The 18356-nt window shown below is 39.4% G+C and overlaps 1 protein-coding gene across 7 annotated transcripts in view; it reads left to right on the plus strand.

Moving 5' to 3' along the window:
* The window catches only part of SMAP1 (small ArfGAP 1), a 130765-nt gene that overhangs the window by 106803 nt on the left and 5606 nt on the right, over positions 1-18356 (plus strand). For all 7 annotated transcript variants that reach the window (XM_040983612.1, XM_040983613.1, XM_040983611.1 and 4 more), the window contains one exon: positions 15916-16043. In XM_040983612.1, the coding sequence (XP_040839546.1) occupies positions 15916-16043 (128 nt within the window). The remainder of the gene's footprint in view (positions 1-15915; positions 16044-18356) is intronic.

The following is an 18356-nucleotide window of genomic DNA, read 5'->3' on the forward strand; positions in this document are numbered from 1 at the left end:
AGGTGTGTTTAGAGACTTAAAAAGTCTGTTAACCATAAGATTCATGAAAGTGTGAAAGACTACAAAGATCCAACTTCGTTTTTCAGTTCAAAGCATTCAGTGATCCTGGCCTTACTGGTAGCTATATTGGGCCACAGTTTATTTTCTCCTCAGGAGCAGGCCACTGTCCAAAAATGAGACTGATTTGCACTTAAAAATGCAAACACAATGGAAGTTTGAGAGCATGTGTCTTAACGTCATGTTTTAGAGTTTTGATCTCTTTAAATTAGTTTTAGTGAAGTTATGATCTTTATTTCAACCTGGTAATTCAGGTTAGATGTCCATTCTTAAGTTCACTGTTTGTGACCTATTTACTGTTACGCCAAAGGTCACCAAGTGCTTTTGGTGTAGTTTTAGCAAGGGCTAACAAAACAAGTTTTCTTCTGGATAGGGCCAAATATAAAATATTTCACTTTGCAGGGCATATGGCCTCGTTAGGACTACTCACTCAGCTCATTAATGCATAGGTAGAACCATGGGAAATATGTGAATATGCATGTGGTTTTCTGTCCCCTACTTTAGTTCCTCTTCATACCTGCAAGAGCTGCTTTGTATTTAATTACTAGTCATTTAAGTCTATTTAAATGCTTCCATATGCCAGAAGGGGTTTCAGAAAGAGGGGCACACATGGTTGTTACATGTTCTTCAGTATTAGATGTTCTTCAGAGTGTAGGATGTGCTGTTGACCACAGTGACAGATGTAACAAACTCTGAATACACCACACTTGACTCAGATGGATGGTTTTTTTTGATTTAGTAATTTATTCTGTTTGGTCCACAAGATTTATATAGCTTTAGTTTGAAAAAAAAAATTAACCATCCAAACACAACAGCAGTGAAACCAAAACACTGTTTCCAAGTCTGGGTCCTTCCAGCATTCGAGACCCAGCGCTCGGAGGCTGTATGTACCAAATGGAGGAATAAAACAAAAATGTGAATGAAGCCATGGCAATTCACAAAACAAAATTTTATATAGCTGAAGGATCCTTCCTGAGACATGGTAATTGCCTTTACAAAAGTAACAAAACAAAACAAACAAATAAAAAAGAACACTCTAGAATAGAATAGAATGAAATTCCAGTGTTCCAAATAAACTTGCTGTATGTGGACAGAGACCCACTGTGTCCTGGCAGAGGTCCGATTTCCCTGTCTCTCCCTAGAGCTCTAATTTTGAGTCACTTCAGCAGAGACTCCACAGGCAACAGGGAGGAAGATTGTGGCATTAAAATACTCATGTAGACTTCTGTCTAGTTAGACAGTGGTCTTATTTCTGGGCAAACCATGAGGTTGGAAGTATAATTTAAAGACTCAGATGCAATTTAACTTGAATATTTATCTTATGTTAAATAAGTGGTGGTGGTGTTCAAGTATGGTTACGTAAATAGTTGCTTTGGTGTTGTGAATGATACTGCCCAAGGCTGTTTGGGTATTTATAACATCACTCACAGGGCATACAAAATTATCAAGTTAAAAATTAATCTGCTATAGATTTACTGAATTTTGAGTTTTGACTGTGGTTGTGTTGGCATGGCCACACTAAATGATTTTGTGGGCTCTCTATGATCTGTTTCCATTCCAACCTGCATCTGTTCTTTGCTGACAGTTTTGATACTGATAAAAACTGACAGACTGCTTAACAGTTGGCTAGCATATTCTCCGAAGACTAATACTTCCCTTTACTGGTGTCTTTTGTGGATGAGAAGACTACCTCTGAGAATTAAATCAAGTGAGCACATGCTTTGAGCATAAGGCATGAGAAGAAACGCAGTCTGCTGGTGTGAAATGAAGCCTCAGAGGTTTCATTTCCATCTCCCTGAGTGATTCCTGCAGGGTTTCTGTTTTGTGGCCATCTGTGTGCTGCCTGTACGATGCCAAACAGCCTGATCCCAGCAGGGAGGCGTTGGCTCAGCATCCTGTGAGGCCCAGAGTTGTGTACCTGTGTGAGAGGGACCACCAAGTGTGTCTGAGAAGTGCATCTCCTCTGTGCTCCAGAAAACAACTCAAAAACAAGAATGGTGTTGGTAATGAAAATGTAGCTCAGAGGTGCTGTTGTGTGTCTGTTTTTTGCTGGTCAAATATAATTGACTAATTTTTTAATCTGTTCTTACTCTTTGATTAAAGGAATTTTCTCCATAACCATTTTACAATTTTAAATTATTTAAAATAGTGAGCTGCAGAGAGAAGTAGAGATTCCATTGGTTCTTAATTGAAGTGATCAAAGGAATGCATTACTTTTAATTTCTTCATTCATGCTTGTATTCTGGAAAAAGTCTTTTTACTTACCAAAATGATGAATACAGTGCTAGTGAAATGTAATTATCAGCATATAACTTATTTAGTTAATAGCAACATATATTCCTGTTTCATATAAACAGATTTAAACATTCCCTTTTTTTTTCTTTTGATGTTTCTTTTGTAAAGATTTTCTGGGCAGAAATTAACCAAAGGATAAAATACCAACAGAAGCATTCTACTTACCTTTTAAATAACAAATTCCTACAGAGAAATTTCTAAACATTTCTCAGAATCCTTTATATTGTGAAGTGAAGCAAATTTGCAGGTGAGATGTGTGGGATGCCAGCATTAGCTTTGCAGGAGTGGTCCTGGAAAGCCACTAGTGTTCTAAGTGAGCTATGTATTCTACCAACTCTTGAGAATGTTTGTGAAGATTCATACATATCTCCCTTGCGATGAATACTGCAGTGAGAGGATCCAAGGACATTTTTTAGCCATGGTTTTCAAACAGGGTTTAAAACCTGTAGCAACATGTATTACTTCTAATTAGAAGATCATGTTTGATTAACTGTCATCAAAAAACAGGAGTTAGGAATTAGTACTATTTGTGCATGATCACATTTGTGAAAAAGAAAATGTAGGTACAAGAATATGTTCGTGTGATGGAACTGGCAATGGGCAGATCCTTACCAGTGGTCCTGAGTCTGTGCTAGGAGAGTTGGAGAAGTGACACTGGACCTGATGGAGAATGTAACACTTTAAAAAGAGAGCAAGAAGGAGCAGCTTCTTGGTAGTGCTGAAACAGCATAGAGCTGCTGAAGAATGTGCTGATGGACTAAGCAGCAAACATAGTTAGGGGCAGGCATGTGGTGCAGGTGGGTGGCCAGCATCCTATATTCTCAGTAGATGCAAGATATTCACTCTCTGCTTCTTTCTTTCCCTCTCCCTCCCCTTCCCTCCCCTCCTCCCCCTCTTCCAAATAAATATGTGCTTCTTATAAAACCAGAAACAGAAAGCTTTGATGTCCGAAGAAGTGAAAATGCCTCATAAATGAGACTAGTACTGGCATCGATAACTGAAAGCCTTAAAATGGCTGCAAAACACAGATATGAAGTTATCACACATGGTGGGAACTCTTGAGGGGCTGTGCAGTGGTGGAACACTGAATTCGGGGAGCCAGGATCTGCTGCTTCCTGTGCTGCCCCCCTCATCCCAGCCCTGACTTGGATCTGTAGAATTGTCCCTCCATGGTTGACAGATTGCATTGCACCATTAATCATTCTTGTATAGCACCATATAAAGGGTGGTTTTCTTTTACCAATTTGTTTCTGAGGAAGGAACTTTTTTTCAGAAAAGTGCTCGAGAGAATTTGCAGACTGGCTCTGGTCATAATTAGATTACATGACTTCACTCATATTGCAGGAGTGGCTAGAAAAATAGTCCCCCTGTATCTGATGTGGCAGCATCAGAGCCTCTGCTAAAACAAACTGCAGATAGTACCAGTCCTTCTTATGCAATGCTTTTCCCCTCTGTTTCTGTGTTTCATACCTAAGATAAATTTTGATTTATAAAAGAAATTAATAACAGTGAATGATGAAATTAACTAACCATAGCAAAATACTGCAATAAAAATTATTTGAAACTTTTATATTGTTTATTTCTTGCAGTTTCCATTTTATCTTTTCACACCATGGTTGACTATAGATTACTGCTATCATAGAAAATGAAACTGTGGTAAGGAGGAACTTATGTATTCAGCTTTACAGTGGAGGTATGTCTTGCCGTTAGGTAGTACCCAGATGGAGTATAGTGGGGAATGTTGTGGGCTGTGATGCCAGCATCCCACATAAGCACTGGTTCAAGTCCCAGCTGCTCCACTTGTGAACCAAATTCCTGCTGATGGCCTGGAAAAAGTAGTGGAAGATGACTAATGTTTCAGCCCTTCTGCCCATGTGGAAGACCTAATGTGGCTCTTGGGTTTGGCCTGGCTTAGTCTTGGATGTTGTAGCCAACTGGAGAGTGGACCAGCAGATGGAAGCCTGTTCTTTCTCTCGCTCTGTGTCTCTTCTTCTCTCCAACTCTTTCAAATGAATAAGCAAACCATTTAAAAAAAAAAGTGCCAGCCCAGTGCCATGGCATAGTAGGCCAAGCTTCTGCCTGTGGTGCTAGCATCCTTTTTGGGCACATTTTTTGGGTCCCGGGCCACTTCTATTCCACCTCCTTGTTATAGCCTGGGAAAACAGCAGAGGATGGACCAAAGCCTTTGGCCCTTACACCTATGTGGGAAACCTGGAAGAAGCTCCTAGCTCCTAGTTTTGGATCGGCTCAGCTCAGCTCCACCCATTGCAGCCTTTTGGGGAGTGAACTAGTGGATGGAAGATCTTTCTTACCTTGTCTCTGTAATTGCTTTTCAAATAAAAATAAATCTTGGGACTTTGGCAATCCAGTGTCTGGTACAGGTGCTTTCCATCCTTATAACACCTCTTTAGTATAGCATGTTTTACATACATGCATGTAACACACATTCTTTTTCTCACAGACTAGAAAACTGGAACTAGCAAAGTTAACTTCCAAGGCAAAGCAGGCACATGACTAGCTTGTTGAGCCACTGCACCAGCCTTATAACTCAAGTTTTAATTATCTTGGTGTGCTTAAAATAACAGCAACAACAACAACAACAAAACTGGGATTCCAGTTATGCTCCAGGCAATGCTTTGAGTGTTTCCATATACTTATTCATTTAACTTCGTAATAACCCTGAAGATGGTAAACTGTTATTACTTTTGTAGATAAAATAACAGGTGCAGAGGGGTCACACAGCTAGCATGTTATATAACTGGCATTTAACACAGCAGTGTGTATGTTCTTAACACTGAAATGAGCTATGGTTAAAAAAAAAAACTATAAAAAATGAGATTGTGCCACCCAAGATAGACATTCAGTCCATTCACTTGTTATGAAAAGAAACTGGATTCAGAGGAAGGATTTTTATCTAGGTTCTAACATCTTCATCAAGAAAATGGAAATAACAAATGTGTTAAAGTTCATGGCCTGGATGAATGGTATGCTGTAGGGAATCACCTATTGCGGTTATTTGTTCACAGTCCTATGCTGAGTCTGGAGCCTGAATGCTAAGTCAGAGGAATCAGCCTGTGCTCAGAAGGGGATATGCAGAGGAGGGATTCAAGTTATGTTCAGTAGTGTAGCCTGGAATTCCTGTTGGATTATGCCACAGGTAGCTATTACTAATGGGAAGGAGGGAGACTGTGATCACAAAGCATGATCTTCCTTTGTGGAGGATTTGCAGTTGCCTAGAATTGAGGAAATTGGAGGATTTCAAGCAAGTCTCGTCACCCATTTTTAAATATGTAATTATTATGCAATTTGGTCTCGCATTTATATGTATTTTGAGGCTTTAAAATGGTACAGAGATATTTGAGATGTAAAAATAAGTTGGAATAGTCAGTGCTAAATATTTTTGCTTAAACCACTTTCTAGTAACCTTGTAGAGCAGTGCTGAGTCAGTGAAAGGTTGGTAGCCCTGCAGAGTTCCTGCAAACATCATTGGTTTGTGCAGTATAGACTCTCCTCCTGGTAAAGCAGATAGATAATATGTTGGGGCTTGGAAGAGGAAGGACAAACAGCGACAAGGTCAGGATCATCTTTTAAGTGCTTGTTCAGTGGCGGATTAGCAAGGAGCACCTGTTTTAGCATTAAGAAAAAAGAGTTTGAGAATTTTAATATGCCACAAATGGATATTTGTGACTTTATTTTACAAAGTATGATATATGAAACAAGTCATGTGTTTTTAATATGGAGGACTTACACATTTTTTTTTTTTTACTAAGGATAATACTTTTTTTAAGCAGTGTAATTTTTAAAGACATTTTTATTATTCGAAAGGCAAGGACAGATGAGAGACTTAGATCTGTTTGTTGTTCTTCACTCAAAACCTTGTAGCAACTTGGATTGAACCAGGCTGAAGCCCAGAGCCTGGATCTCAAGCTGGGCTTCCCATATGGGTGGCTGGGACTCTACTACTTGAGCCATTGTTTAGTGTTTCCCAGGGTGCTCATTAAGAGGAAAATGGAATCTAAAAGCAGAGCTGGAACTCAAACACAAGCACTCTGATAAGGAATGCAAATGTCCCACACAGTATCTTAACATCTGTGCACGATGCCCACACCTAAATGATTTCTTAAGTGGAAGTTAGTTTGAGCGGTTAAAGATTTGAAAGGCTTTGTGGTTTTACCATTAAGAAGACAAGCACAGAATCTGATGCTATTTCTGCTTCAGTTTCATCCCTGTTCACGATTGTGCCTCAGTAGTCATCAGTGAATGAAACATGCCCATTTTCATTGTACAAAGGGTCTACTCAAGGCTGAATTGTTCGTGTTCAGCCAGAAATGGTAATGAGGGACATGACATCCATTTGCTCATCATGTGCTTATCTAAAGTAGATCAGCAGTTCATAAAATTTCACATTAGTCATTGGCTTTACTATTTGTGCAAATAGATTTTGACCAACTAATGCCTCTTAACATTCAAGTAAAAGATAAATTGAATTATTGAGCAACCAGCAGAGCTGGTAGGATTTCTGTAAACACAAGAAAATGCAGCTCTGTATTTGCAGTCATATGAGTGGGGGATGTAGTTGTTCTATAAACTGGTGATGAGAAAATTATCCCTGACAGAAGGTGCGATTCTGTAGAATTGGTTGTGAAAAAGCAGTTTAATACCTGGATTAATGTTAAAAATCTTAATATTTCTTTAATTCTCAGGTAATTTTTGTTATTAGAGTAATAACAAATTAGTTTATTTTGCATTGTAGAAGCTTATTTCATGCAAAAAGTAGTAAGAATGGAGGTCTGTTTAGATTCACAGTTGGAGAAACTGACTACCCAGATAAATGTAGCTATTAGTACCTTATCTTTATGGAGCAACCTATGATTTGAAACATCTGTTTCACATTGAGCAGACAGCTGTGGAATACATGTCAGATGTTGAATAGGGCATGTGAACAGTGACTGCAGCAAGAAGGTGAACTGCACCTGTCATAGGATAGTGCTGTGGCAGCAGTGCTGCACCAGCCTGCAGGGAGCGTGATCTGGGAGGCATTTCTGATTTAGAGAGAGGATTACAGCCTCTATAATCAGTGGGGTTCCAATTACAAAGCAGTTGTCATATCTTAGTAAAATAATGGAGTGGAAGCTGTGGCTGTGAAACCAAACTTTGAAGAGCAGCAAGCCAAAGCTATCAGCAGCAGTAGCTGGAGGATCTCAGAATGTGGTAGAAAGCTGGGGGCGAGGACAGAACTGAGATTTATAACCAGAAGATTATGAGTACTTTTCAAAAGTCGGGTAATTACTCTCTTCTCTCCTGCCCTGCAAAAAAGTAAAATCACTTTATATCTTCGTTTGTTGGCTCCCTTCCCAAGCTTGCATTGGAAAGGTCCATCCTGGGTAAAAGCTGGGAGCTGAGAACTCTATCCAAATCTTGTGGCAAAGCACTAAGTTGGCAGTCACTTGCTGCCTCCAAGGTCTGCAAGAGTAGGAAAGCTGGAATTCTATGTATGCAGTTCAGGAATTTTGGTATGGAATGTGCTTGTCTTTAACTGATAGACCAAGCATCTGCCCAAAGATGATACCTAGTGGTTGTTCTCTTCATGATTCTAATATCATGAAGAAATTCTTCCATCAGTTATTTATTGAGCATTTGCTTTGCACCAGACATTAACTTAAAGATGCAGGTGCAATTTCTCTCCCTGGTGACAGAGCATAAGGGACTGGATGGGGGCTCCGGAGCATAACATTGGTGCCAGGCAGTGAGTAACAAGGCTTATATCCTACGGGGTAGTACTTGTTCATTCTTAACTGTGTTTAGATTCTATTACACCCTAAAAAAGGAGAAGGATAAGGCACCTAAAAAGGCTTTCACTTTGTTACCTCCTGGATTAGAGACAGTAGGCCTAATTTATCTGATGTTGGTGGTGAGGCCTTCAGTGAAAGTGGGCTGGACCTTGTGGGCACCATTCAGTTCCTTAGAATAGTTGCTATGCCTGGGCTGGGCCTTAAGGTCAGCCCCTTCTCTTCCACCATCAAGGTGGGTTTTTTGTAGATTATTGGTTGATGGCTGTGTAAACTATTACAACTCTGAGTTGGAAAGAAGCACCTGTTTTCTGCCTTCCTTGGAACATCAGGGAATTGTCTTACACTGTTTATAGTGTTTGAGTTTTCTAGGTGTACCAGCTTGTAAGCTGTGTTGAAATCCTAGGCTTATTTGTACAGACGCCTTTTATGTGGTATGAGGATTGAGATACATTGCATAAAGCATAGGTCAGAGTATCCAAACATAAAACTTAATGTTGAAACATGCTATTAAAACGTGAAATATTGAATTCTTATTTCTTCTATGTTTCTATTTAGAGTTCTATTCAAGTTCTATTCAGAGTTACTAGGAATGGGCCAAGGGAAAGACACCAAATGTTATTTTAAATACTTTGTCTTTTGGATTATTGACATGAGTTTTGGCATAGCTGTAGTTAATAAAATGAACAGCTTCAATCATTGTATTAAGGATTTCTAGCTAAGAGAGATTGGCCTTCAAGATTTTCACATTTGAAATGCTACCTTCTTTCTAAGCATCTCAGTGTCCTGATATAAGAAGTAGGCCAGTCAATGCATGGAAGATACACCTTATGTTTATTTAAGATATAGGACTGATAAAAATAACCATTTTTGTAAGTCACACTTTAACCTTTCTTTTCAGTTCTGATATAAATGAGTTTAAAATACCCATCTCCTAATTTAGTTCACAAGTAAACACTAGCTTGAAATATAAAGGTTATGTAGAAAGAAAATAGTACATACCCATAAATTACTAGCTCTAGGTTTAATGCCTTGACTTTAAGTTTGAAATACCTTCTTCATTTCATTGCATTGTCCTAAGTTCTTGTGTTTGCTCATTGCCTTTTCAGGAGGTCCGTTGTGCTTCATTTTCATTCTTTTTGATGTCGCTTACAGCTAGATTTCTTCCATTTACCTTAGGCTTTTCTTGTACTCTTGATTTCCCTATTTTTATTTTCCACCAACTAGTTTGTGCTACTGATAAAAGGGGAGTACTGTCTCCTCCTGCTGGTTGCTGCCACTGTTGTTTTGTAGCTGAATGAAGAACACATACATTAGTAAGATGCATGTAAGTGGTGAATTCTGATTAGTTATTGACAGAGAAGGCTCATAAAAGGCACTGTGTGGTTGGCCTGGGGTTCCTTTTGTCCTAAAAAAGGAAACTTGCATGTGTATGCATGTGTGTATGTGCACACACACAATAACTCATGCTGTGCTCTGTGCTCTTGGTGGACTTTTGATGAGAAGAATGAATTACCTTCCAGTGATTTGTCAATATTCCTCTTTGCTCAACAGCTGATTATATCCCATAGATGCTTCCTTTGGCCCACTTACACTTCAGTGATGAGCATATACACCTGTATCTCTCCCTGAGAAGATACTGGTCTTTGTACAAGGGCAGTGGAATTGTGGGATAATAAGAAGTGTGTGAAGCATAGAGTGGTTTTGAATTTTTAAATCATTGCTTCTCAAATTTAGTGCAGATAACTAAATGATTGATGACGATTTTTTTAAAAAAATAGATATGATTGTAATTGTGTAGAAAGCACTAGTTCAGGAATCAGAAGACTGCACCATTGTGCATGTTTGCTATTTAACCAGGTGAGTGACATTGAGAAAGATTTATCTTTCAATGTTGAACTTTCCGTAACTAGGGACAATGGAAGAAAATGCCCGTCTCATCTTATTTTGAAAACAAAATAATATGCATGTGTTCTTTAAAGATGTAAGTGCAATGTTTATAAGTGATGGTAGTAATTACAAGTCTTTCATTCCCCTTATATTAAATATTTATTTACTTGAAAGGCAGGTATACAGAGAGTGAGACAGACATTCTCTACCCACTGGTTTATTCCCAAGATAGCTGCTTTAGCCAGGGCTGAGTGAGGCCAAAGCCAGGAGTTTAGCCTGGTTTTCCCACGTGGGTGGCAAGGACCCAAACATTTGGGCCATTTTGCTCTACTTTTCCCCAAGCAATTAGCAGGGAGCTAGATCAGAAGTGGAGTATCCAGGACACAAAACATTTCCCATATGGGATGCCAGTGTTGCAGGTGGTGGCTTTATTCACTATGTGACAATGCTGGGCCCACTGTCCTTTTATATACTAGATAAAGATGTTACAGCCTTACATAAATCAAAACTGTTTAAAGAATTTGGTTTAGGAAACCAAAACTATTAGTGAAATTAGAAACTATTGAAACTCACTAGGAACTTTTAGTTACTCATTTTTCAAGGTAGAGAGATTTATTTTTAGGTTAATTTATTTCTCAGCAGTCTGTTAGTGCAAAGCTTTTGTAAGAACAAGGAAGATCCATGGGAGCAAAATCTAGGACCCAACATTAAACAGCATGTGAGGCAGAGAGTCAAGAGCGGCACTTTCTCTGCTTGGAAACAAGAGTTACTTGTGTTCTCATGAGGAATGTACAAAGTAGTACCAACCCTTCCACAAAATAACAACGTTACTAAGCAGGTACATTCTTTTTCTCATTCTAAAGGATTCCTAAATCAACTTTTACTTTGGGTTGAATTTCACAACAAAGATCCCAAGGTTTCTAGTTATGTGGGATGCCTGAGATTTCAACAGGCTAGTTTCAAAATATTAATTGAAAAAAAAAAAAAGGAATGAGAGAATGGACCTTATTATAATGCAATGATAAAAATAAAAGTCACATTAGCTTGTAGTGAGTGTGCAGACTTTGTATTAACTGTAGATAGATGTTTAGTGTTCTATTTTTGCATTGGTGAATGTCATAAAATTAAATGTCCATGAATTATGGATTAGTTGTATAACAGATCCATTTAGTATCACCACTCATGCATAAATTTTAATGATATATAGGAAAACTTTTGGTGTAATCCTATGTGAATTATTTTTGTAAATTGTGGCAAAGCAGGCACAAATGTGGTGTCATGGTTAAGTTGCTGGAGTGCTTTGTTTAAGTACCACATCTGCTTTCTGGTCCAGCTTCCAGCTAATGTGCATTGTGGAAGGAAGTGGGTGCTGGTCCGTGTCACGTTTGTGAGAGATTTGGATTGAGTTCTGGCTATTGCAGGCATTTGGAAAATGAACCACTAGAGGGTAGATCTGTTGGGATTTTTGTGTGTGTATGTCTGTTTGAATAAGATGAAAATAAATAAAGTTTGGTGAAATACACATTAAGTTTCACATTGTAATCATTTTTAAGAGCATAGTCAGTAGCATTAATTATTGTGCAACTGTCAGCACCATTCATGGTAGAGACTTCTAATTTCCTTATTTTTTGTGATTTGAATCTTTTACAAGAATGCATTGCTTTTATGGTAAAAATTGAACAAGATTACAATCTAAGACTTCACTGTATCTCATGACACTGGATAAGTTACTAGTCACATCTGATTATAAAGGCTGTGAGGAGTAAAATAAGACTTTTATGGGTTAATATATTGCTGTATGTGAGTAGAATATAGAACAGACTTAAAATTTCTGAGAGATACATAGCTATAAATGTAATGAAGACATACTTCCTTATAGGAATGAACCTTGTAGTTTTCTCACAGTGCATCCCAGGCACAATGGTGTTCTGTGATGTAGTCTGCACCCCAAATTAATATTTTCTTATGTTAAAGGTTTGTATTTCATAAGTGCTAATAATACTTGTTACTGCTTAAAAATAAAAAGTAACTTGAAATTATTGCTTACACTCAGTATTTTTTATATGTTCTCTTGTTTTCGTGAGTTTGATTTTATATTTATATTCTTTTAACAAAGTTCTTCCTCATTCATATGGTAGGCTTGGACATGTCTAGCTGCTGACATTTGTCTCCCCATTCCCAGCACTAGCACCACTGGTCTACTTGTCATTTTTTAAGTCCAAGAAGTTCTAAAAAGTGTTCCTTTGGCTGTATCTATAATCTAGAATATCCTCTTCTTTAAAAGTATCGCTTTATTTCTGCTTAATATTTATATGACTACAGTATGTCAGGGAAATTGAGTGTAGATTTGATTGAATATGATTGTTTAAAGAAGGCTAACTTCAGAATGCAAGTTACTTTTTGTGAAAGTATTAGAAATAAAAGAAATGTTGAAGCATATTTTGCAGTTGATAGTTGTCTCATGTAGAAATTCTGTCGTAACTGTAATAATCTGTTGTTTTGCCCTTTAATTAGTTAACTATGGTTCCCAATATGTGTATAAATGTATGTGATGTGTAGAAGTATGTAGTAAATATATTTTTATACAGCTCTGATATGATTTCCTTAAAAAAGTCTTGAAAAATACTTGATGTCTTCAAAATAGCCTAAATTGTTTTCACACACTTTATAAATAGTAAAAACATTTTAATTTTGTTGATATTAATGATAATCCAGAGATGTAAATAGGAAAATTTAAAAATTTTAATTCTGTAGTTAGATAAAAGCATGATTTTCTTGGATTATGGAGACCATATCTAGGGTGTGGTAGACTGTACACTTGTCAAATATTTGACGGTTTTGCGAAAGTCAGCCCATTTAATGTTGACAGGGTTTGTAAAGATGACTTTGAGGAGGCTATGATATCAAACAGGGATCAAATGGTAGTATAAATTGTTAAAATAGAAGACTGATAAGGATGTAAGTCCCAAGACACTGCAGTTTTGATGCCTGGGCTATTATATGGTTGTGGACAAAGAAAACTGAGCTTTGTGAAAGCCATGCTTGCAGACTCTCTTCACTGTACCCAGTCCAGTTTGCACCCCTTAAACCCTATAAATTGGTCTATAATATAAAGAAGAGACGTCATAAACTATTTCTAAAGTTTTTTTGAAAGTAAAACTCTGCACAGATGATTTTGAATTGTGTCAGTTTTCCTTTCTGTTTTTAGTACTACCATAACTAAGGTGACAGTGCCTAAAGAAAGAACTTAAGGTGTGGCCCTTTGGGTGAATATTTGAGGCACTGATAAATACCCAGGTCACATGTTGGTGACCAGGTTCAGTTCCTGGCCCTTGCTGCTGCCTCCAGCTTACTGCCAGTGAGGACCCTGAGAGGCACAGTAATAGCTCAAATAATTGTGTTTCTGCCATTGATTGTAAAGACATGGTTTGTGTCTGTTGCCTTCTGGCTCCAGACATTGTAAGCATTTAGTGAGTGGACCAGCAGATATGAGCCCTCTAGGTCTCTGCCTTACAAATTAAAAAACAACAGAACAGAGCCTATACGGTAGCCTAGCGGCTAAGGGTTCTCACCTTGCACTCTCTGGGATCCCGTATGGCCATATGGCAGCCTCATTTCCCATCCAGCTCCCTGCCTGTGGCCTAGGAAAGCAGTTGAGGACGGCCCAGAGCCTTGAGATCCTGCATCTGCGTAGGAGACCTAAAAGAGGCTTTCAGGGTCCTGGCTATGGATCGGATCAGCACAGCTTGACTGATGTGGCCACTTGGGCAGTAAATCATTGGCCAGAAGTTCTTTCTCTCTGTCTCTCCTCCTCTCTGTATATCTGACTTTAATTTAAAACAAAACAAACAAACAAACAAAAAAAACAACCAAACAAGAAATCTCAAATTCTAGAAATGTTTCTTACAGAATGTGTATAGTATATATATGTGGTTCCTTTCTTCCTTATTATAGAATGCAGCATCTTGAATATTTTAAATCATTAGCATATATTTCCAAGGTAGAAAAAAATGATAGGAAGTAGGGCCAGTGTTGTTGCATAGTGGGCAAGCTGCTGTTTGCAACACAGCATTCCATATCAGTGCTGCTTTGAGTCCAAGATGCTCTGCTTTTTTTCTTTTGGAAGATTTGTTTATTTCTATTGGAAAGGGTGATCTATAGACAGGAGAGACAGAAAGATCTTCCATCTGCTGGTTCACTCCCAAGGTGACTGTAATAGCCATAGCTACGCTGATCTGAAACCAGGAACTTGTTCCAGGCCCCCACACGGGTACAGGGTCTCAAGGCTTTGTGCTGTCCTCCACTGCTTTCCCAGGCCACAAGCAGGGAGCTGTATGGAAGTGGAGCAGCTAGGACACGAGCCAGCACCCTTCTGGGACCCCAGAGCATGCTTTGCAAAGACTTTAGCCACTTGACTACTTTGCCAGGCCCTTCTCTGGTTTTGATCCAGCTCTGTGCTGATGCACTTGGCAAAGTAGCAGTATATGACCCAAATGCTTGGACCTCTGCAAACATGTGGGAGATGTGAATGGAGTTCCTGGCTTCTGACTGTGGCAGCTGATTGGGGAGTGAACCAGCAGATGGAAGATCGATCTTTCTTTTTTATTTTTTTTTTAAGATTTATTTTTATTGGAAAGGCAGATCAGATTTAGAGAGAGAAGGAGAGACAGAAAGATCTTCCGTCCACTTGTTCACTCCCCAGATGGCCACAATGGCCAGCGATGTGCTAGCTGGTCTGAAGCCAGCAATCAGGAGCTTCTTCCATGTCTCCCACATTGGTGCAGGGTCCCAAGGTTTCAGGTTGTAATCTGCTTTCCTGGCCATAAACGGAGTGAGATGGGAAGTGGAACAGCTGGGACACAAACTGGTGCCCAAAAATGATCTGGTTCTTGCAGGTTGAGGAGTTAGCATTTGAGCCATCACACCGGACCCTCTTTTACAAATAAATATTAAAGTTAATTTGGTATATTGGGTAAAGCCACTGCCTGCAATGCCAGCATCCCATTAGGGTGTCCTGGCTGTCCCACTCTGACCTAGCTCCCTGTTGATGGTCTGGCAGAAGCAGTGGAAGATGGCCCGAGTTCTTGGGTTCCTGCCACCCATGTGGAGACCCAGAAGAAGCTCCAATGTTTGACCTGTCTCAGCCCTTGCTGATGGGGTCATCTGAGGAGCAAAGCAGTGTATGGAAGGTCTGTCTCTCCCTCTTTATAACTCTTTGAAATAAATAAATAATGAAATAAGAAAGATATAACGTAATCTCAGACATATGCACGTGCATGCTGGGGGCATTATTTATAATAACCTGGAGATTGTATTTTAGCCACTTATCTCAAAAGAAGTATCTGTTTTATAAGAATGTAATGACTTTATCAGTTCCTGGCACACAAGAAGCATCAGAAAATTTTTAAGATCATATAAAAAAGAACAGTGTAAATTCTGATGTCATTTGTCAAAAAGAGAGTTTGGATATTTACATGAAAGCAAGTGGATAAAGAATATTTCTGAGAAGATAAATCAGATTTATAAATTTTTAAAATCCTTTTTATTTGAAAGAGATACAGTCATCAACTGTTCAGTTCTCAAATGGATGCAACAGGCAGGTTGGGACCAGGAGCTCTATCTGGATCTCCCACGTGGATGAAAGCGCCCAGAGGCTTCAGCCGTCTTCAGGTGACCTCCCAGGCACAGTAACAGGAAGCTGGATCGGAACCGAAGAGCCAAGGCTCAAACTAGCACTCCAATATGGCGTGCTAGTGTCACAGGTTGCAGCCTAACCAGCTGTACAACACCAGCCAGTGTCAACTTTTGAGTGGTTACTTTTTAAAACAACTAATATTTCAAGTAGCTTAAGAGATTCTGCTTCAAGAATTTATGTTCTGTTTAGATGGTCCTACTGAGGCAGCAGTGACCAATGGAAACACAGCCACAGTGCCAGCCCTGAATGACGACCTGGACATCTTTGGACCGATGATTTCTAATCCCTTACCTGCAACTGTCATGCCCTCAGCTCAGGTATGTGCTGCTTCCTTTGGAAATTTTTCGTGGGCTTTTTTTTCCCCAAAAAATTGCGTTCTTGAAAGAATTGTTTCTCCATACTCACTGATGAGTGTTTCTGCAGTTTAACTTAACAGAATTCCCTCTGCCAACCCCCTCGTACCAGCATCTGCCAGCTGATGCTGTGGCAAAGCCCAACCAACCACACCCACTATGACATGCATGCACCAGTAGGAGCAGTCTATCCAGCCTAGCTTTTATCTGATTCAGCCCACATGAGGCCAACAGGTGTTATAGTCCAGCCTGGCCTGGTCTGCCCCCATCCCAGCTCTCACGCTCTCCAGTGGGAGTGGGGTCCAGCAGGGAGGCCCCTCGCAGCACCCCCTACCATGTACACTCCCCCCTCCTCTGGGTCTCACGTGTGCTGGTTGGGTGCTACAGCCCAATCTGGCATGACTCACCTCATCTCGGCATTTGCCAGTGGATATTGTAGCCTGGCCGGGCCCAGCCCACCCCAATTCCAGCTCACGCTGATGGGAAATACAGCCTATCCCAGCCGATCTGGCCCCCAGTCCTGGCCCTCATGTTAACTGGATTGTGTTGTTGTGACCCAACTTAGCCCGACCCATACTCTATTCTGGTGCTTGGATTCGCCAGTGGGTGATGTAAACTGGCCCAGCCTGGTTTGCCCCGACCTGCGCCAAATGTGTGCCAGTGGGAACCATTCCCTGGCCTGGTCTGGGCTGCTCCCTACTATGAACGCTAGTATTTTTATTGCACATCTTTTCTGTTATACAAGTTCTTATATACTTATGAGTAGAACTAAGTTGATTTCTTAGGAGTAATTGGTTTAAATGTATCTTTATCAAAATTATCTGTAGTAGTCGGGTTTATTTTCAGCAAAGAGCTTATTTTATGGATTTGCCCTTTTCCCCTGTGATAACACATACAAAGACCAAGTATTGCTGCTCTGTTAGTTAATTAATATCAATTACCACAGGGATTTCTGCAAGCATGGGTATGTATGAGATAATAAAAATGCTTTCATAGTGTGACTTTGGAAGGAAATGTTCAGGATATTTACAATCTGAGTGTGAGAAGCAATTTAAGTCTAGTATTCTAGTAAGGCAATTACATCTGCTAGACTTCCCTGCAATTTTACAACTACTAAAGAATTAGACTCTGAAACCGTTGAGGTTTTAGTATTCTTGCTATATTCTGTTAGTGTCATAAACATTGTCATAGCAGCAGTTCCCGCAATGCAGCCTTAACATTTAACAGCCAAGTCCAGGCCGTACCATAATGAGTATGAGTTGGGCTTCTACCATTAGCCAGGATAGGAATTGTTTTCATGCTTTATGTCTTCTGATTAGTACATGCTACGTCGATGGGACTGTTTTAACTCATCTTTATTTCTCCTTTTGGAAATTTGTTTTAGGACCAAAATTTTGTTAATTCTGTTGATTACTGTAAAATATTCGGTGACTTATCTCTTCATGGTAGCTTACTTTTATTACAAAGTCAGACATACAGAGAGGAGGAGAAACAGGAAGATCTTCCGTCCGATGAATCACTGCCCAAGTGACTGCAACAGCCAGTGCTGTGCCAATCCAAAGCCAGGAGCCAGGAACCTCCTCTGGGTCCCCCACACAAGTGCTGGGTCCCAAGGCTTTGGGCTGTCTTCAACTGGTTTCCCAGGCCACAAGCAGGGAGCTGGGTGGAAAGTGGAACTGCCAGGATTAGAACAGGTGCCTATATGGGATCCCGGTGCGTTCGAAGCAAGGACTTTAGCTGCTAGGCCACAGTGCCAGGCCCATCAGATACATTTTAATCATATGATTTGATATTCCATACTGGTTCATTATGCATCTAAGCATTTTGCAAATTAGGTGGCTTCTGTGATTTCATCATTTTTGCTCAATTAGTCATGAATTATCTATTTTGAATTAGTGTCAGAGTAGAATGTTTGGTAATTTATCATGTGTTGTTTTAGCCAGGGCAGTAAATGTTTAACTTCTACCTGCTACTCAGTTTATTGCATAGTTTGAAATAATTTTAGCCAGCTTTTACTGGTCTTGATGGAATTCTCTGACATTATTTTCATGTATAAAACATGTCAGCATGGTTAAGAGTACTTCAAAAATTAATGGAAGACAAAATTGCTTATTTTAATGCAAAAAATTCAATGAACTTTTTGAAATACCTGTTTGCTTGCAAGGTTATCAAATACAATTATCAGTTGCTATTGCAAAATACTATCTGTGTGCAAACAGATTGAGAATTTGGGCTTTGTTCTACATGTCAACATGCTTGATGTTTGTTTATTTGAAA

Source organism: Ochotona curzoniae, unplaced genomic scaffold (assembly GCF_017591425.1).
Source record: "Ochotona curzoniae isolate NIBS_2020 unplaced genomic scaffold, NIBS_Ocur_1.0 contig_3819, whole genome shotgun sequence".
NCBI classification, from domain to species: domain Eukaryota; kingdom Metazoa; phylum Chordata; class Mammalia; order Lagomorpha; family Ochotonidae; genus Ochotona; species Ochotona curzoniae.